This window comes from Lissotriton helveticus, chromosome 3_1, assembly GCF_964261635.1.
Source record: "Lissotriton helveticus chromosome 3_1, aLisHel1.1, whole genome shotgun sequence".
Classification (NCBI taxonomy): Eukaryota; Metazoa; Chordata; class Amphibia; order Caudata; family Salamandridae; genus Lissotriton; species Lissotriton helveticus.
In genome coordinates this window covers 538,741,401-538,763,320 of record NC_136061.1, presented here as the reverse complement: position 1 = coordinate 538,763,320, position 21,920 = coordinate 538,741,401, and the positions used below count along the sequence as shown (strand labels likewise).

The following is a 21,920-nucleotide window of genomic DNA, read 5'->3' as shown; positions in this document are numbered from 1 at the left end:
TTGCTTAACGTGTTTTATTCACAACCTGTCTGCCAAAGTAAACACCAACATATTAGATGTGTATATTTATCTTTTTAGCGTAAGAGAGGAATTGGACAGCTCGTGTCTTTGGTATTTGAAGTAGGAATTCACTCTTTAAACTCTTTTCTGGAGTCAATAACTATCACAGATTATTTTAATTGTTTTAAGAATTGTGGTTTGTTGGGTTCAGCTGTTAAATTGTATGAACCTTTTCCTCGTGCCCTTGGGTGCAGCACATAACCAGTAGCTCTTTGTCTCGTTAAAAAAATTAACTCAATATTTTCGGTATTGTAGGGCTTATTGGGTGGCAGAACTTATTTTTGCTCATCAGACTTTGTCACAGACCTAAAGAGAAAAAACACAGAAGGGGGAAAGAAGGAGGAAGAGAGAGGCGTAATAACAATGGGAGGACGGAGAGATAAAAAAACCTGCTAGAGGGTGATAAAGTGAAAGGGAGTGTCTGTTAGTGGATTAAAGAGGTGTGAGGTGGAAGCAAGCCTATGCAGCCTGCGTATTTGGCTCCCACAGCATTCAGTAGCTCCGGCTAAGAGTTTCTGAACAAAGCTTTGGGCCCCAGCACTTATTCATTTACAAATTAAGCACTGGCCCTAACCGGAGTCCTAATGGATACTTCAAACTACAGATTCCTTAACATGTAAATAGCCCCAGGTGTCAAAACAAATTTTTCCTCGCTGCTGACTGCTCCTTGACCTTGCCCCCAACCATCCTGGGGTCAGCCCTGATTACGGTGCTGGCATCAACCCTGAAGCCCATTACAGCGCCACAACATTACCAACCTGAGCATTGATGCCGCACCAATGATGCCGGGAGGGGGGCCAATAGTCCTTTTGGACAAAGCAGGAAATCCGCAGTGACCTCCATCGAAATTGGAACCTCCTCGCTCCTGATCATATTCAATTTTAAAGAGGCTGCCTTTACATTTACCGACTGATGCTGCTGATGATGATGATAATTCACAGCTATCTATGAGCATTCTGCATAAGACTGTATAGGGCTGGCTCAGCCTACCTTAACTCGCACATCAGACGCTACACACCACAACGAGAGCTTAGATCTGTAACCGCCTCTCTGCTGGTGGTTCTAAGGATAAAAGCATTAAAGTGGGGTGGCAGAAGTTTTCTACATCTGGCCCCAAAACTATGGTACACGATGCCCATTAATCTCTGGAAACTAATTAATCTGTTAATGTTCAGTAAGGCATTAAAGACATGGCTGTTCTCTCAAAAGTTTAGCTGATTAGCTCGGCTCCTTGCACAGAACCTGGACAGCTAGCACGAAGACGCCACGGCAAACACGCGCTCTATAAAAACCCACATTTCATTAAAAGAATCCATATTGGAAAGCTGCACAATCTAAATACTAAGGCTCTGGGACTGACTGCACGGACAGATAGAAAATTATTTGGTGACCATGTAGGGGCCTCAATGTTACATTTGGGGTGGCGCAAATCTGGCAAGGAGCCGCTCCATGCCATCTACTGACATGCAAAGAAATAGCTGGACAAGAGTCTGGATCCAGTCTGACACCTGGGAGTATTAACAAGTTGAGGAATTTGCGGTTGAAAGGCACTTCACCAGAAAGAGCGATTCCCAAGATGAATAACTTCTTCTATCACAATTGTATGGTGGGTGGATTTGTGTACACTGCCATTTCCCATAAATCGCCATGTCCATCTTGTGAGCCTCGAACCCAGTGACTGGTGTGTCCATTAATGACCTCTAGCAATAGTTCTGTGAATGTTGGTCCCTTTAACATATTCTTCAGTGTAAAGGAATTTAATTTTGTTGGGCTAATTCCACCTTTTATTTTTCAATTGTTGATTAAAATTTGTAAAAGAGGGAATTCACTTTATGGTTCGTATTATATAAATAATATTTATTACACTACCGTTACCCTTCTTTCGCTGTTTGAAAAGTACAGTTTGTCTATCTTTTCTTCAATTTTGAATTTCTACTTTCTCTTTCTGCAGAGGAAAATTTGCAGTAGTTCGAAAGTGCTTTGAAAAATGTAGTGGGCGGGAATATGCAGCAAAATTTTTAAAGAAGAGAAGAAGAGGTCAAGATTGCAGAGCGGAGATTATCCATGAAATTGCGGTACTCGAGTTGGCAAAGCCGAGTTTAAGAATTGCTGATCTCCATGAAATTTATGAAACTACTAATGAAATCATCTTAGTACTTGAATAGTAAGTGTGTCTGTGTGTATTTTAATAAGAACATATCTAGTTTACTGCAGAATGTACAGGCGCCAAACATAAAAAGATTCTCTCTTGAATTCTCTGTCTTGAACCATTGGGTGTGCCGATGGTGTCTGCCCGCTATGATCCACATCTATTCCAGAATATTGAACACTGACACCCACAGCTAAGTAGTTACCGTATTACAACACCCACCACTGCTTTGCTGGTCAGCCTCCAGGACAAATTCTGGTTCTAGATCTTTCCTCAATTGAAATGTTCAGATGTTTTCGTTCTGAGTTTATAGTTTTTGTCTTTCTGACAGGTTCCTGCGTTTGGTGTCCTTCATTTTCTGTCGAAACTCTCCAAGCAGTGTTTTACGTTTTGGCCCGTCAGTTCCCCTTGTTTTTTTTAATTTTTTTAATTTTATTTCAGAACGGTTCTGTCATTTACATCAGTGGGTGGATTTTATCCAATTAGAGCCGAAACCCTACAGAAAAGGTGATTACGCTGTCATTATTAGCCTTGTTTATAACAGTGATGCACTATACTTTTCTAAAACCACGCAGAATTTCAGAAGCCAGTAAGTTTATGAAGTGAAAGATAAGTTAAAGCTCCGCCATCCTTCTAGACTGATTGCCCCTGGATAAACAGTGCATATGGAGAGTACTAGTGTGCTGCGCCATAGCGACACATTACCCTCCTGTAAATTGAACAAAAAAAGTTGAGCCAAAATGCAGGGTTCTTGAGAACTAAATGCTCTCTTAGTTGAGTTTATTTCCGGTTCTTTTGAACCCACGCATGTGATTGACATTTTTTTCTACAATCTTACATTGTAATTGTGATATGGCTACGTGGTCCGTGAGATGAAGTCTTCATCAGGGGCTGGCTTTAGCCTGCGGTTTTGCCATGCAATGTTGTTTGATTTTCTCTAGTTAATCTTTTGTAGATTAGCACACAACGCGGTATCGTTCTGCCACCTAGTGGTTTCTTTTGCGAATAGTATAATTTTTCCCTACAACCCCAAGAAGTGTGCATCACTCATAAATGTGTCACGAATTGCCACATGGCACCAGACACAGTTTCACGTGGTTAATTTTTTCGTTAATTTGGGTGAAACCATGACCTCGAAATGGCTAGAAACTCAGCTCGCCAACAATTCGAGGGTTGAAGACCGCTAAATCGTCACCTGCCGGCCTTTCGAGCCAATAGCCCTCTCCCATGGACTCGTTGAAATAATTTCCGTGGCTGGTGTACACAACGTGTTTTCAGTCAAACATGAGTCAGTTTACAGGCTGGTGGTATGATTTAAATGAGCAAAGTAATCAGACGTCTGCTCTAGAAGAGGTAGCCATTCAAGACGCTGAAACGTTTACTGTGTTAAGATTTTAAGGATAATTCCGTAACTCTCCATAAGTAGGCTTCACAAGTTACTTTCACTGTTAAAAATACTTTGTTTCTGAACGGAGGCCCTCAAGGAACGTTTTTCATGGCTTCATTCGTCCCTAGGAAATTCCTTTTAAAGTATGACTAGTATATTCAAGATGTCATATTAACACGCGTCTCTGTCAGCTGTAAAATGTGCGTTATCCCTGAACCAAACCGGAACACTTTGGCTGCTTAAAGCTGAATCAGTCGTGGCTAATTTCAAACATCTAGCTGGTGTTTCAAGTTTCAGTTTCTAAATTTAACCTCCGTCTTGAAGTTTGACCGATTTAATCTAGATATTAAAGAAAGAATAGTAAACGGCACTGACTGTGATTAAAAATCTGCACATATTCCAATGTCAAAGCCTTAGACATAAGCAACAGCGTATTCTTGAACGAATGGAAAATATCAGGTGAAAAAGATGAAGCAGATATTTGAAAATGCTTGTTACGAAAAGAATTGCCTTTATAAGCCCCAAAGTGTGGATCCAGGAAAAAAGCTGTGGTGTGTTCAGAATTAAAGAGGCCCATCTTTTATCACAATAAGTGTGTAGATGCAGTTGTATTCACGGAGTGCAGTGTATGGCTAACACAAACTATTTTACTGTCATAAGTAGGAATGGCATTTTAATACAATTATTTTTCTGTGCTTCCATGCCAGAAATAAATAATTGTTGGTAAGTAACAATTTAAATAGTGTCAGCTAAACGTGTATAGTTATCTTTTATTAGAAACATCTATTTCCTAAAGCTTTGGGATCTATTTAGTAGCAATACATAATCCATGTTAACATTTCCTAATAGCTACATTATGCCACTGAATATGCAATATGATTTGCCTTTAATCACGTTTTTAGTACCATTTATCTTTATTTGCTACTTAAGTTGTTCTGCTCTGACTTATTTTGTTCCTCTATTGGCTTCAAATTCCTGAGGCGATAATATTAACCAAAATATTTACCAAGTGTGTTTAACAAGAAAAAAAAGGTTTTACTAATTATTTTGGAAGTCATGGATGGTAAATGGTGGTAAAGACATTCAGGTAACAAATTGTCCATTCCTCGAAAACTTGCCGTTTACATGATGCATATCCTGGTTAATAAATCAAAACTGCCAGTAAACAAGAAACCATGACTTTGGCACCTCGACTCTTCTTAATCCATGCCATGTTAATAACTTCCCAAAAATCCAGCCCAGCTATGCACACACTCCTAGGTTCTCCCAGATCGCTAACCCTAGCCTAAGTTCCAATATGGTCTAAATGTGTTAATACTAGTAGAGCCTGAGAAAGCCTCTCGAAGATTATTTTATTTAATCAATTTTGGAAGGGTACAAATCAGTTAGACTTCATTGTGAATCTCAAGAGGTCTAGTTCAGTTCCTAAGAGAGCAGTTGGTAGGATAGGGTCATGGCATTTTCTCTCAATCAGATATCTTAGTGTAAGACTCATAAGGATGTTGATGAGATTGCTGCAGATTTCCCTTTCATTTGTCCTATATGCATATGGCATAAGACACTCCTTCAGTGATTGCTCAACATTAAGTGGGCACACACTTCGGGGGGCAGGTTGAGATTTATTGTTTGCAGAAGCCACCGTTTAGAGGACCTTGCAGGGGTGCATTCTAAAGAACTTTTTCCAAATAATTCAAGAACTATGTATTCCTTCATAACGGTTGGAAAGTTTGCATGATTAATATTGTTAGAAATTGGGATATTGGTTGACTGCTGTATGAGCCCTGTTCAAGTAGCAACCACAGTCCTAGTCAGGGTAGGAGGCAGGTAAACCCTAAATTAATCTGTGCTCACCCTCTAGTAGCTTGGCACAGAGCAGTCAGGCTTAACTTAGAGGCAATGTGTAGAGTATTTGTGCAACATTTCAAACAGTAACGCAGTAAAAATACCACGCAAAAAGATCCCACACCAGGCTAGAAAAATAAAGCAGAATTTAATACATAAAACAAGACCAAAACGACCAAAATCCAATCAGTACTGGGGATATTGAATATCAAAGTTTTCAGGTAATATAGGGCTTTGAAGCAAAAGGCGCTATTTGATATACCTGATTGTGCCGGACCAGGGCAGAGTCACAAGTTCAGGCCGACTGTTATGGAGTGCGGGCTGGCCTTGCTTAGTGGAGGTTCAGAAGGTGATGCATTTGTCCCAGATGCAGGAGGCTGCTGTAATGCGGTTCTTTTGCGACTGTTCCAGTCCACGCAACAGCGACAATGCTTCGGCTCGGGGATCCGTTGTTGAGCTGGGGAGATGCTTCAGTTCTGATGGCAAGTACCTTAAGCCCACTTCAGAGGGATTCAAGACTGGGGTGGCACCATTTTGCAGGGTAGACTTATAGATGGCAGAGTCCAGGTGCCGTGGTTGGTGTCCCTGAGACTTCAGATCAGGAGGCCTGCTAGCTAGCCCTTGGAGTCACTCTGGGTTCTGGGGTGAAGTGATGCAGGTCCAGTCATTTTCACCCAGACAGGAGGCCAGCAGGTCAGCACAGCAAAGCAGGAGGCCAGCAAAGCAACAATCCAGAGGAGTGGCAGTCCTTCAGAAGTACAGCAGTTCTTCCTGGCATATTATTCACAGGTCTAGAAGTGTACTGAAGTGGTGATGGCAGAGGTCCAGTACTTATACCCAGTTGTGTCTTTGAAGTGGGGGGAGACTTCAAAGAAAGGTCTTTGAAGTGCTAGAGGTCCTCATTTCTGGCCCTGGCTCCAGACTCACTCCAGGGGATATGCAGCCCTTTGTGTGGGTACAGGACACAGTCTATTCAGATGTGAGGCTGGGTCCAGCTACTCCCTCCCATCCTGCCGGGATGGCTCAAGTCACACCCAAGCTCCCATTGTGTGTGGTTGCCTTGGGGCACTACACAAGCCCACCTGTCACCCACCCCAGACATGTGATCAGAGAGCAGGCCCCAAATGGCTAAAGTAAGAAAATACCATCTTTCTAATAGTGGCATTTTTAGAATTTCAATTTAAAATCTGACTTTACCATGAGTTTGGATTTTAAAATGTGATTCCAGACACACTAAACTTAAACTGTTATATCTTCCCAGTTGGAAATGACTCTTATAAAATATAATAAGGTAATCCCAATGTTATCCTACGGGAGATATAAGCTTTGCAGTAGTGAAAAACAAATTTGAGTTTTTCACTACCAGTAAAACTTAAAAGTACATGGCCTGCCTTTTAGATAGCAGAATGCAACCTCCCGGGGCTACATTAGGGGTGATTTATGCATATAAAAAGGGAGGTTTGGGCCTGGAAAAAAGCTTATTTTGCCAAGTCGATCCGCCTGTGTAAACTAACCACACAGACTCTGCAATGGCAAGCGTGAGCCATGATTGGAGGACTTGTTAAGTGGTTGGCACAATAAGAGCTGCAGGTCCACTGATAGCATGTAATTTACATGCCCTGGGCACATGGGGTGCACTTTACTAGGGACTTATAAATAAATTAAAAATGCCAAGTGGGGATAGACCAATATTACCATGTTTAGGGAAGAGATGCACAGGCGCTTTAGCACTGGTTAGCTGTGGTAAAGTGCACAGAATCCTAATACTGGGAAAAATAAGGTTGGAAAAAGCAGGAGAGGAAGGCAAAACGTTGGGGGGGAGGGGAGGACCATCCTAATGCTGTTGGGTCTAACAAATATCTTGAAACAGGATAAATGTGATTGAACACAGTTTCACCCTGCATATAAGTGTGCTTTTTAAATGGTTTCTGCTGTCACCTGTACAGCAGAGATGATATGAATGGAGGCAATCACGATAACATGCTATTTGATGAAACAATGCAGTCATTGCTTTTGGAACACCTGAAATGGCACTTGGGTCTATTAAAACATATACTGAGTTGTAGAAATAATTTCAGGGGTCTCACACACTTCTAGTCTCGTTCTGCAGGTCATACACAAATAGAAATTGGATCATGGAATTCTGATGAAGTATTGTTAAAGTAGTGGTTGACACCTAGACTGTCTCGCAAAAGAAAACAGGAAATGCCAAGTATATGCATCTGGGTACTCACACATGCAGTCAATGTTGAGGCACTTTTGATAGGCTGGTACCAGACGTCTGCCTACATACCTTCTGTCTAGAGTACAGATATTCATTAATCTCCTATTTAAAGGACCGGTATGTTTTCTAGATCATCCTCTAGAACACAGCCCAGGATTTGGTTTTCTGGACCCCGAGGTTCTATGGACTGAGTTGATGTGCCATCCGAGACAGAAAAACAGTTGGAGTGTAACTATCCCACAACCCATTGAACAATATCTAAGTAAAATGTATAACTATGAATCCTATGGGAGGTGACGGGGATAGTTAGTAGAATCCAATACCGCAATAAAGAATTTAAGGCGCGCTCTCGGCACAATAACCGCCGCATCATTGGGGTCCTGGAATCCACCACGTTTGACCGGCGGAAAGACTATGTGGAGAAAATGTTGAGATCCCTCTTTGCAACCGCCTTTGAGTGGTCTTCACCAACCACTAGGTCCAAGACCCCCACCCAGCGCACTGGCTAGACCCATCGTTGCCAGACTCCTCAATAACACGATTGGTGCGTGGTCCGACAGCCCACTAGTGCCGCTCAATTCAATATCACGGCAGTGAGATCTTCTTGTATCCCGACTTTTCGTTGGAGGGGTAGGCGGCACGCATCGCATTATTCCCAGCCAAACAAATGCTCCAGAAAGCAGATGTTGCACATTCCAGCCATCAAATTCTCCCGTCACATTTCGACTCGGGCGGGTCCCCCCCGAATCTCCCAGAGGAAAGCCACCTCAGTGACAATAAAATACTTTTTGTGCTGCCGGTATTTTTTCTTTTATAATTCTTTTTATTGAATCAAGGCATCAAACAAAAATCATAATACAGAAGAATCACGTTATAATCTGCAGTACATCTTTAGAGGGGGGGGGAGCAGAACCAAAGTACATACTTATCAAAAACTTCACGGGGATGGGGGAACATCAAAAACAGAATCTCTAGGTGGTACACAAATCTCTCCTCTATACTTATTCCACTGATCCCAAATTGAAGCCCATTTTCGGGGACGTCCTCTCGCCATGTACACAGTTTTTTCTCGAAACATACTCCAGTCGAAGTCATTTTGCCAGTTCTCAAGGGTGGGAGGCAGCTCTGCACCCCACTGTTGGGCAATATTTCTTTTCGCTATCATATAACCCAGTGTGGTCCACTGTGTCTGTGCAGAGTTAAGATCAGTATGTTCCCATATATTAAGAAGGTATCTTTGCGCCTCCGGTAGTAAGGAGACACCCGTGACCTCTTGAATAGTGTTATGAATCTTACCCCAATACTCGGCTATGTATCGGCACTCCCAGATGATATGGGAGAATGTACCCACTAGACCACACTTACGTCTACACAGTCCAACTTCCAACAACCCCATCTGTACAAGACGGGAGCCGGTGACATAGACCATGTGTAGTATCTTTAGCTGTACCAGCCGCAATCTTTCAGGAATAGCGACCACTTTTGGGGAGGATACAGCTGATTGCCAGTCTTCATCATCCAATTCTATTCCGTCTCATGTCCACTTATCCCTCAGTTCCCCAAGTAGATCCGCCCTATTATTGATTAGTTTCTTATAGATAAGGGAGATCGTTTTTTCGGGAAGATGACTGTTAGACCTGTCAGCCTTTTGGGTGGTCCCTCTTTATTTCCCCCCCTTTTTGCATTCCATTTTTTGTGTCCACCGTAAAAAAATTTTTGGTGTTGACCTTAGGTCTCTGGGCGCCTCATTATTACCTATTTGTAATGAAGTGCAGGTGCTCCTCTAAAATGGAGGAAGATTCTCTCTCACAAAATGGTGGCCTACCAACTGTCTAAGATTTACCTCGGAGTTTGGCCCATAGATTAGTATTAGAGGGATCTAGAACCTTCCGGTCCATTCTAGTGACCTGGGCCTAGGGTATATAAGGTCCGAACCTTGGCGGCCATGTTGTGCACTGTTGGGCTGGCTGGAGGACAGACTGTTGCGTTAGGGGGATAGGGCGCTAAGGGGATTGACTTCTCTGAGGGGTTGCTGTCTTGCTTCTGATGTTACCCCCCATACCTACCGATCTGACCCCACCTTAGATATCATACTTCTGAATCTGGCTCAGGTGTCTCCACATTAAGGGAGAGAGGGGGATGTCATCCCCCGCTGAATTATCCCTGAATGAATACTGGAGGTGGTGCTGATTGGAGAGTCTGAACTGGGGACACTGTCTGGCTGCATCTTTCAAGTAGAGTCTGTGAAGATATTACCGCCCACCCCCTCTCTTTATCCAGCGAACCATTACGGACGGGGATACCATAAGGTAGTAAACAACGAATGCCTACCCGGAATCACCTGTGCTGAGGAGCGCTGGGAGGCTGACATGTCACTGATCCTTGGAACATTTCTGTAGGGGCGCGGCACCAGAGTAGAGTTGTTCACCCCGTGTCATCAGGCTGGGGGCTTCCTCCGGTGGGGCACTGCGACTTCCTCTCTGCGTGAGGGGGAAATTGGCAATTGGGCGACCGCCTTGTTGAGGAGAACCTGGCTGTGGGGGAGCGGCACCAAGTGTAGTGTCCTTCATCCTGCGCAAGCTGAGTGGAGGGCTTGGCTTCCTCACAGAGAAGGTGGCGACACTCTGAAGTGTCCTTCATCCTGCGCAAGGCCAGTGGAGGGCTTGGCTTCCTCACGGTGAAGACGACGTCATGCTGAAGTGTCCTCCCTCCCGCGCTGAAGTGTCCTCCCTCCTGCGCAGGCCCAGTGTTGGGCTTGGCGTCTTCGGGAAGAGGCGGACCTACGACGGAGTGTAGAGTTGCTGCCGGAAGGGGTTCCCAAGCCTCGGCAGCCTTGCTGGGGTACATCAACGGAGGCGCCCCTCTCCTGAGCAGGTCTAGGGTAGGGGTTTGCCCCGCCTGCCAGGGGGCAGATAATATCGCAGAGAGCCTGACGGCAAGAATGGAGGCTGCCTGTGACAGTTAAAATTATTAATAAGTCTTCGAGCCTACAAGTAAGCCGGGATTTGGGGATGGTGCGGGACACAAACGCTGTGAATTCATTGCCGGCCTGATGATGGGCCTAGTTCCCTGATTCCTGGTGGTGAGGTAACGTGAACCAGGGGTACTTAAAACTGAGAGAACCATTTGGCAGAAACGAGGGTCCTGATTAACATAAAACTTCTGTCTGACCTTGATTACAACTGAATAGAAGCCAGGGAATTATAAGGTTTCTGCTCAAGTACCTGCTTACTGGCCGAGGTTAATGCATGTTCTTGCTCCACCGGGTGGGGGTCAGTAATTCTGGTTTCTGTTTGCATATATATATATATGCAAATACCAACCTTACAAAAGGGAATATGTGATAATGTTTCATTACTGGAATAATGCGCAAACTTGTTTCACTGTATAGAAGCACCTGCCATGCTAGTGGTCTTAATCAAACTGCAAGGTGACTACCTGGGAATTGGAGTACTAAGTGAAATTGCGGAGCTCCTTTCTACTGTAAGAAAAAGTTCTTTAACCGATGTAATGTCAAGCACTAATTTATACAAATAATCAAATGTGGAAGTGTTTGATGCGCTAAAGTTTGTCGCTACTGAGGGATTCATTCCCTCTAAAGATTTTTATAAAGCATTCCATATTTTTCTAACAAAGTGTGGTGTCATTTTTAGTGGATGGGCGCTGAATTGCTGTGGTGAGTGTGACGCAAGCATAGCACAATTGCCTTAGAGATAGGTCTTACCACCTCGAGCCAGGCTACCCTAAGTGGACCGGTGACCCCGGGTCCAACAATGACCATGTAAGATTCTATCTTCAAGGGGCGATGCCTCCGGTAGATCCACCTGCACAGGCAGGGTCGCCTGTAATGAATGTCGAATTTGCACATAGCGGAAATATTCAGAACCTGAAAGCTCAAATTCATCCTGCACTTCTTCAAATGACTTAATCCACCCCTTGCCCCACATGTCCTTAATAGTTGAAATCCCAAGCTTACCTAATCGTTCCGAATCAAAAAGTGGAATAACTAGTGTCAGGTTATCTCTCCACCCCAAAGAACTTGTGGCATCATGCCAGATTTTCACTGCATGTTTAGTTGGTTCTGTCAGATCAAGCTTCACCGGCTTAGAATACAGTGCCCTGCTATAACTACCCCCCCGGGAGGAGCCACTTGTCCATAGCATATCCGGGATCGGCTACGGGCCCATATGTTCCATGGTTAATTGCAGCCAGCTGGGAGGCCCAATAATAACGCCTGATATCTGGGAGGGCAATACCTCCGTCATACCATGGGAGTGTCAGCTTGGCTAGAGCAATACGAGGCCTCCCCTCCCATAACAGACTACGTTGTAGCCCCTCTATCTCGCAGAAATAACCAGCAGGCACTACATCCAAAGTATTCTGAAGGGCATAAAGGAAGCGAGGCACAGACATCATCTTGAAGAGGGCCGCTCAGCCCAACAAAGAGATCGGAAGCCTTCGCCAATGAGCGGAGTCACTCCTAATCCTCCGCAACAGGGGAAGAAGATTTTCAACATATCTAGCTGTCTGGTCCAGAGAAACAAAAATACCCAGGTATTTGATGGTTCCCAGCGAATCCAAGCTGCCAGGGGTTTTAAAGCCAATGAGAAGAGAAGAGGGGAGAGGGGGCAGCCCTGCCGAGTGCCCTGACCTAAATGAAAGGGTGCCGAGACCCGGCCGTTAACCACTATCTGGGTGAGCGGCTCAGCGTATAATAAACGCACCCAGCCAATAAAATCTGGTCCGAATCCAAATTTAGCCAGGACCAATCACAAATCGGACCATTCTACGGTATCAAAGGCCATGGTTGCATCAAGGGAAGCGATCACGGCTGGTTCCTGCAAAGTATGAGCTCTGGCTATCACGCCATGCAACCTGCGTAGGTTCAAGGCCGTATTTCTATGGGGAATAAAGCCTGATTGGTCCGGGTGGATCAAAGCACTAATCACTTTTACCAGTCTATTAGATAGAATTTTGGCCAATATTTTGGGCTCAGCATTTAATAAAGAAATAGGTCTATAAGAGGCACATTTAGTCTTTGGCTTACCTTCCTTATGGATTACCACCACCAACGCCACTCTCTGGTCCCTAGGCAGGATTCCTCTCTCCCAGGCCTCAACAAACATACCTTTAGGGTAATGAGCTAGCCTATCTGGTCTGAGCTTATACAGCTCGATTGGGAGCCCGCTAGGTCCCAGCGCCTTGCCCGAGTTCAACGAGCGAATGGCTTGGGCTATTTCATCAACTGTCAGGGGACTATCCATAAAATCACCATCCTCCTTGGACAAACAAGGGAGACTTACATCTCGAAGCAGTAAATGGGAGTCCTCCTCTGGTCGATCCGAGACCGAGGGATAGACAGTTTGAAAATACATCGCAAAGCTATCAACAATACTCTGGGGGTCAGTAAGCAACTCCGCTTCATCTGTAACAAGTTCTGGGACAACACGCCCGGCCCTATCTCTTTTGTCCAACCAAGCGATTAGTTTCCATGCCTTATCTCCAAGATCGTAAAGTCTTCCCTTCTGTTCCCTGTCGAGAGCTCTGGCCCTATCAGTGACCAACGATTTATAATCATGTTGTTTTAGGCTCAGAATATGTAAGTTAGCTCGTGTCACCCCTCGCTCCAATTCCTCCTCCAGCCTACCAATCTCAGTCTCCGCCTCAACAATCTCTTTATTCTTTTCTTTTTTGGTTCCAGCTATTAATGATAAAGCGTGACCCCTGATGACTGTTTTAAATGCCTCCCAAAGAGACACCAAAGAGGACACTGATCCTTCATTATCTATAAAATAATCGTCTAGAGCTTTTATGATGTCCTTAAGGATTTTGGGATTTCGTATATACCATGGGTTAATAAGGGCAACCCTACCTGCTGATTTCGAAGCGGTCAGAGATGCCCCTAGCGAGATTTAACTGCTTCAATGATATAAGATGCCTGAGCCGCTGGGACCAGACAATAGTCTAGCCGGGAGAGGCTACCATGCACACCAGAGTGGAATGTGTATTGCTTCTTGTCTGGGTGGAGCAGTCTCCAACTGTCCACCAAACCCATTGCGTCTAAAAAGTCAGGCAACCACCTCTGGGCGCGTCCTGTATCTCGTGGGGGGTATCTATCCAAGAATCCAGAAGCTACAGCATTGAAATCACCACCTATGATCAAGAGTCCCACCGGTAGTTCGAGTAAAAGTTTTCCCAAATCAAAGAATGAGGTAGACTGCAGACCCGGGGGACAGAGGCTGCACAAGAGGGTAAGAACATGCCCCTCCCAACGACCCGAGATCCCAACATATCTTCCCCTGTCATCCGCCCACGTGGAATCTATCACCAAGGGGAGCGCCTTTCGAATCAGGATACCCGCCCCCCGGGATCCAGTTATGAACCCTGCATGAGCCACTAACTTGTACCCCATTCTGTGCATCGCCATGCATGAATTTCAAACTAAATGCATTTCTTGGAGCAAGACCACATCCGGCGTATGGCGCCTGAGATATTGAAGAACCACACTGCGCTTAATTTTGTCCCCCAACCCATTCACATTCCAACTTAAAACCTTGAGTTCACTACCCCCCATCGTCATATGAAAAAGAGAAATGATCTTCTGGTGTCTGCTGCATGCTAATCAAATTCAATATACTGATGCCTTCGATAATACAAAACATAAGAAAATTTAAACAGATTGCCAATAATGTGACATACAATAACACGAAAATCCCCCCAACTCTCCTCCCACCACCCTGCATGCCGCTTACGCCTATCCCCAACTAGCAGTGTGCCTGTTGCCCCCTTTCACCCCAATACTAATCTACAACTAACTAGAGGTAGAAAATAGAGGGAGGGCCAGTACTTGCCCGCCACCCTACCCCGTTCCCTGCTCCATTGCAGCTACCCCATTTCAGGTCAATATATTGCAGCACCTTTACAGACGTAGCGAATCAAGGGAGAACATTACGTACCTATTCCATCCCTTGACCATAACATATTACTATTTAAACCCACTGACACCATTTCACATTGTTATTGGTCTTCCGTCTCACTCCGGTTTTGGCCCTCCTTCTCTGTCGCAATCACATTGTCCAACCAATCTGCCGCCACCTCAAGATTATCAAAAAACCAGGCCTTCCCATTTAGTTCTACTCGGAGACTGGCCAGAAACTTCATAGCATATTTTAGTCCTTTGTCTCTCAGTTTCTTCTTCACTGATAGGAAGTTATGACGCTGTCTCTGAACCATCTGGGTAAAGTCTGGTGAAAAAGGAGAGGGTCGCGTTTTCATACTTCAAGGGGGTCCATTTCGTGCAGCTTGTAAAATCGCATCCCTGTCCTGAATATTCAGAACCCTTGCGATCATGGGACGAGGGGACGCTCCCGGCCTCGGCCTACCCCCCGGGACTCTATGTGCACATTCAACTGTGAATAAGTTACTGAGGCCTTTAGGCTTAAGGTAGTTGAGGACAAGAGTTTCAACAAACAGATCCAGTGTTTGGCCTTCCGTTTTCTCGGGTAGCCCAAGAATGCGGATGTTATTACGCCTGACCCTTCCTTCATATTCAACCAGCTTGTGACCCGTGAGGACTTTCGAAGCATTGAGGTCCTGCACTTCTTGCTGCAACTGACTCACATCGTCAATTAGGCTATTAGTCTTAAGCTCAAGTGATTTGACCTTTTCGTTGGTCTTCGCGAGGTCCTTCCGTATCAGCCCCATCTTGATTGTAACAGTGTCTAGTTTGGTATCTAGGGCTTCCATCTTCTGGCCCAGTGACGCTTGCACCCCGTTAATAGCCGCCATAAGATCTGTTAATGTTGGTTCAATGGGGGCAGATATGACCTCTTCACCCACCGATGGTGTCTTCTTTGATTCCACCGGGGACCCCTTAGTTAAGGTATAGCGATCCAGTCGGTTTGATTGGATAGTCTTGGATCCCTTGGAGGACCGCGATAGGGGCTTGTCCGATTCCAGTCTTGCCGCCATTATGTCGCTCCCTTTCACTAGACCAGATCAGAGTGAGCTCACACCTGATGTCTGGGTCAACGATTACTTCGTCTTCTCTGATGTTTTCAAGCAGGTAACGTGATTATGTCCCCCCCCACCCCCCCTCCCCCAGCTTCACTTAGGCCATATCCGATCACCCGGTCCGAAGTGTTCTCAACAGATCTCGCAGCTCCCGGGTAGTAAACAGGAATGCGAGGGGTATACTCCTATATCAGAATATTCAAATCAATTACAGCATAAAGGGATTTTGACAAGGACTGAGCACTCCACTGCACACCACCTCCGTCTCCTGTCACACATCCGATGGCCCGCTCACCTTTTCCGGAGCGGCATCATATGAAAGCCGTGCCCAGTCAGCAATTCCTCCTGTGCTTCCTTGTCTAGACGGATAGTGTGCAATAAATATGGATTCACGGTTCCCCAATGGGCACTCGGTAGACACTCCCGGGTTCAAGCGCCAGTGGCACACAGCACACAGAGAAGCTCCCTCTAGTCAGCCCAGGCCAGTCCTATATCCATCAGGCTATCAATGCACTCCGCATCTCCCACCGGCCCCCACCCGACAGCTCCTTCCCCCAAGCGCAAACCACCAGTAGCTCGGAGGACCTCGGGGCTCTGCAGGCTAACATTCAAGGCCGGTATTCCTTTGCCTCTCATACATCACTGTGACCTTCGGACGAGGTTACCAGTCTCCCGGGGGCTAAATATGCAAGAGTTCCATTTATGTTCGGGATGGGGAATCCAGCCGCATTGTTTTCTGCCATGTGTGGTCCGAGGCGGCCGCAGCGCCCCGCAGCTCAGCAGTCTATTCCCGGAGCCGGGCAGAAGGCCCCAATCGCCCGTGCTCATCCTCACATACCGCGATCGTCCTGGCTGAGGCGGCGGGACACAGTAACAAACCCGGGGAACCAAATTTTGATTTCGGGCCGGACCGACTTATCCTGGTCCGTGACCGACTTATCCTGGTCCGTGGCCCTCGATGTTATTCGACTGGCGGGCGGCCTCACTGTCAAGCGAGGTCCCGGCTTCTCGCCAGACCAGGCCCCAAACTTCCGGACGGCACAGCTCCGTACATAGATCACGGAGGCGATCCGGGGGAGAATGTATGGGTGTCGCTCATACTCCCAAAGCGGGGAGTAACATTTAGGTGCAGGCTCTACGCAGCCATCTTGGTCGCTGGCTTGGCTCCTCCCCTGTGCCGCCGGTATTGTTCTCCATTCATGATATGGAGCCTTCATCTTGCCAATCCAACTCGACCACACATACCATACTGGCCATTCCCCAACATGTGATCCTTTCCAGATCCTCTTCAACAGTTTATATCCCAGTATGTCACTCAAGTTACAAGTGCCCATACCGTCTCCCAGTAGTGTGTTAATACCCTGTATCGACCACCCAGTTTTCCCCTAACTGGGTTGTATGCATGGCTTTCTGATGTCTCCTGGGATGTCTCCCATTGTGCTGCACAGTTTTTTAGGTACTGGAGTTGGGAAGTGGGAGGGATGGGCATGTACAACATTGTTCGCTGGTTGGAATGGTGTGGGGGTGGGAGAGTTTTGAATGGTTTGCATTCTTTGAAACTCTCCCTGAATGTCCTTACCCTCCAACAACCCCTCCCAGCACAAAATTGCACACATCACGCCAGGCGATAAACCTGCACACGCTTACACCACACGCACACCCTAGCCTTACTTGGCACAATACATCACTCCCCCCAGTCAGCACGATGACCACGACTAGATGCCTAACGTGGAACATTTGCAGGCTCAATGACCAGCAGAAGGCCAGATTGATACACCTGTACCTCAAACAACACTATATAGACATCTATTTCCTTCAAGAGCTCCACCTCACCCAGTAGACAGCCTCCCGTCTTAGTGCAGGGTGTGCGGTAACACACGTATCTCTTTACTCTAACTGTGATCGGGGCACTGCTATACTTATGAGGAAGGGCCTAGCTTGAACCTCCACGCAAACCATTTACGATGTGGATGTGAGATACGTCCTACTCGCATGCACACTTCATAGACACCATATCATTCTTGCCTTAATATATGGCCTAAATCCTGATGGCCCCAAATTCTTCACTGAAGTACATCGGCTGATTGCTGGCCAAAGCGCAGTGATTTGGGGTATCTATTTTAATGTACCCTGCCCTGGAACGCTTGGGCGCTCCGCGTAGACCCCACCCTATTGTAGCCACGCAGCTTCATACCGTGATTGTGAATAATTGCCTGACAGATGTTTGTCTGTTTTCTTTGGAATGGAAGGGCACAGTACATAATTCTACATTTCATGCACAATGATTTTGACCCCATAGCTTCTGAGAAGTTTTCCTGCTTCAGTGCCAAGCTCTGTTTTTAAGGTTGGGGCACTTTGTGCTTAAGCCTTCAAATTTTTCCCATAAAATCTATCGAGGTCAAATTTGTGGCATTTTGTTCCCACATGTTGGGGATTCTAAAGGTACCCATGGGTTGTGGATTTCCCTAGAGGGAAATGAGGAATTGGCTGAAACATTTAGTTAATTTTTAGAAAAATGGAAAAACAGAAAGACATGCTGTTTTTGTTTTTCTAAAAATAGCTAATGACTGAAGTGGCTGTCCCATTGCCCCATAATGTATGATGTAGGTGGCCAAATATAAATATCTTGTTCCCCTTGGAGAGTAGGCCGGGCGATTTCCCTGTGTTCACCCCACCTCAAAAAAACAAACTCTCTGGCATCTAGTAGGGATTCTTACTCCGGAATCTGTCCCAGCTGCACTCCCAAAGTCGGAATGCTTTAGGGAAGGCATCCCCTGGAAGAGGTGACACTTTCCTTTCTAACAATGCCTCTCCCGTCGTTTTGGAACCCCTAGGGGTGGCTTTAATGTCAAGGGAGAGCAGCACTCTTACTGCTTTCAGCGCGTTGTCTGGTGGGCCAAGGACCTTCAGCACACTGTATGGCACCGATGCCTTTAATCAGGGGTAAGAAGGGGCAGAGGCTGAAGTGAAAATTATTTCAGGTCCGCACCCGTCAATAATGAAATTGGGAGAATCGTCTGGTTATTATTGTTTTATTCACCATTGGATGATGATGGACTCCACTTGGAGGGTAGGTAAATAAGTAGTGTAAAGATTTTAAAAGATGCACAAAAATTACTGTTTAAAACTGAGAGGACAAGCCAGCAAATGGGAGCTGCCAGGCCATCCAAAAAATGAAGATTTTTTTTAGGGATTTTGACAGCAGGAGAGCAGTGTAGGAGCGGGTGGGGGAGAGGTTAATGCGTGGGGTCAACAGTTAGTGGGTAGGGTAGCAACAGAGGAGTTTTTGGCAAGGACAAGCAGTGGTTGGTGGAGTAGGTTCAACATGCAGTACCAGATATAGGGGTGGTGTTTCAGTTGGAGAGCATCAAGCAAAGACGAGAGCAAGAAAACACATGTGTAGGAAAGTAGGATTTTTTCCTAGCATAGTCACCCCTACTTGTTGCCTGGTGTCAGTGTGTGTTTTGACCAGTTCACTGGGATCCTGCTAACCAGGACCCCAGTGGCAGTGCTCTCTCCTCCAAATTGATTGGCAAGTACTTTATACAGCCCACAATTGATATACTCGTGTACCCCTGTACGTCTCTATTATATGGTACTGAGGTATCCAGGGCATTGGCACATCAGGGGCCTCCCATGGGCGACAGCATGTATTATGCCACCCACAGGAGCCCATGCAAACCGTGTTTGCAGGTCTGCCACTGCAGCCTGTGTGAATGCACCTTTCACTTTAAATAAAAGCTTTTCCTTCTATCCAGGTCACTACATTTAGGACCTATAAATCACCCCTAAGGTAGGCCTTACATCCACATGCAGGGTGCATGGTTCGAAGTGTGTGGGCACCCATACAAACCCCGAACTCCATTCTCTGGGCTTTGTGAGTGTGGGGAAGCATTTTTAAGGTATGTAGTGAACACAGGCAACTTAAGATGACCAACTATATAATAGCTTCTCCGAACCTGGTCATGTTTAGTATCAAACATGTTGGAATTGTGCAGCTACATTGATTCCTGCGCTAGTTGCAAGATACCATAAACGGGGGATCTCCTTGGAGGACCCCCCCCCTCCCATACCTACCTGTGTAGCCTTGCAGGTTCTGTTTGCCAGCTCATGCTACTGCTGACCCCAGTCACTGTTCTGTCCCCCCTGCATATTAGCTTAACTCGGTAGGGGAAGGCAGAACAAAGGATTTCCTGTAGAGGAGACGTGTGACTAACACCCCATTACAATTAGGTAGGGTGGGGATGCTTGCGAGCTCCAGACTGCGTTGAAGGGCAGATTTGCTGCCGTCCTTGCATAAACCAGTTTCCACCAGTACAGGAGCCCTTGACTCCCACTCTGGTGTGGAACTACACAAAGGACAGAGAAGTGACCACCTCCTCCCATTGGAGGTGCCCAGAGTTCCTCCAGGTGGCCGCTTGATTCTGCTATCTTTAATCTTGGCCCCTGAGAGCATCTAATTGTTTAGGCCCCCAGAGTAGTGTCCCTGGCCCCCTTTGATAGCAGGACCACCACAGAAGTTGTCCAAACCCCCCATCACCCCCCCCCCCCCTGAGGGTGGGTCCTTAGATTCGTCCTGGACACTGTCAAGACCTGTCTGAAGACACTTATGCTGTTGGACACTGGAACTCTGCTGCTGGATCGAGCCAGGAACCAAGACAAGGCTGCTCTTGGTAGGAAGACTCCTACTGCAACTTGTCTCTGTGCTCTTCCAAGTTTTTGCAACTCTGTGGTGGTGCATCCCCCGCGACTCTTCATGCATCCAAGCAAGAAGGAATCTCCCTTGATGTGAAGGAGTCCCTTCCCTGCATCCGCAGGCATCTCATCATTGACCGGTTTGCTGATCCTGCTGTCCCACAGAGACCTCTCTGCTTTGCAACACAGGATGTGGTTGTAGGCTCCCTAGAGACCATACCAGTCTACCCTGCAACGTGGAAGACTATAATACCTTTCCAGTCGATCTGAACTGCATCCCTGTGCACCACGTCTGTTTGCCGTTGTTAAGGCTTGTTGACTCTCCTGACTGAAGATCTCTGAGCTCCAAGAAGCCCCAGCCTCAAGCATCACAGCTACAAGAGTGTCTACCTCCCTGCATTTCTTGCAACGTGGGTGTCAATCTTCTGTGTGCTTCTGAGACCTCCTTGTGACTCCCTGTGACTCCCTGTGCCTGCTGCCAGAGAGTCCTCCTGGTGTCCTTATCGATTCTTGCTGGCTTGCCTGCATGCTGGCTCCGACTTACCTTTGCCTCGTTAGGACCACCAGCCTTGCTCGTCTGCAACCAAGTATTGTTTCCAACAACCCGACTGTTGTGTTAGCCAAGGCTTGTTGGTGGTTCTGCCAGCCACTGACCCTACTGCGTTCTTCAACCGTCCTGGGACAGTTCGTGGACGGCTCCTGTGCTCCTGCATTGTCACAAGGGCTCCACATCTGCTTCCTTAAGACCTTCGTGCTACAGCAAGTACCTCCGAAAAGTGGTGGCATCGTGCTCCTGCTCCTCCTGGACATCTCCAGGTGGTTTGGACTCTGTTCCCTCTGCTTTCAGGTACTTCTCGTCCAGAATCCATATTTGGGTTCCACCAACCTGGTCCACAAAGCACTGTAGCCACCAGACTTCCAAGACCCTCCATTGACATCAATGGGCGGTTTCAACACCACTTCGCACCTATGTTCCAGGGCTCCCTGATGTATGTATCCTCGTTCCCTGGGTATCCACAGGAGGGGTGGCTCTCCAACCTTCCTTGATCCATCTAGTTTCTTTGGGGTTCCTTGCGAAGGGTACTTAAACAGTAAAATACCAACCGTAACTTTCCACGTTTTATCCTATGGACATTTGGCCTGGTGCGACACCCCTGCACCCAGGCGCCTGGGGGACCCTAGCTACTTATCTTTGGTGGCTCCATGCCTGCCTTGTTTTCTTCATCCTTGCATATCAGTCTCGTTTGCTTTCTCACTTCAAATGCCATTTTTTTAGTATATGGTTTCCCTCCCACCCCGTAGGGGCCCATGTGACTTCCTATGCTTACTTACCTGTTGTAAAGTATTTTTTTGTGTGATTGATATCTCTGGTTAGGAGATATTCCAAGCACTCTTCCCTGTAAGGTGAATGTGTACATGCGTGCACCTATGCTACTCCGAGTGCACAGTGTCTATTTTGAAGCGCGCACACATACTGCCAGAGACCGTTCACGCCGCTGCTTTAAAAAAGCAAGCTTTTCCAAAAAATGGGGAGACAGGTCCCGGGACGC

General features: G+C 46.4%; 1 protein-coding gene across 1 annotated transcript in view; it reads left to right on the top strand.

The window, feature by feature from the left end:
* The window catches only part of STK17B (serine/threonine kinase 17b), a 189,972-nt gene that overhangs the window by 45,202 nt on the left and 122,850 nt on the right, over window positions 1-21,920 (top strand). Inside the window, exon 3 of the mRNA XM_078680419.1 lies at window positions 2,012-2,224. Coding sequence (XP_078536545.1) covers window positions 2,012-2,224 — 213 coding nt within the window. The remainder of the gene's footprint in view (window positions 1-2,011; window positions 2,225-21,920) is intronic.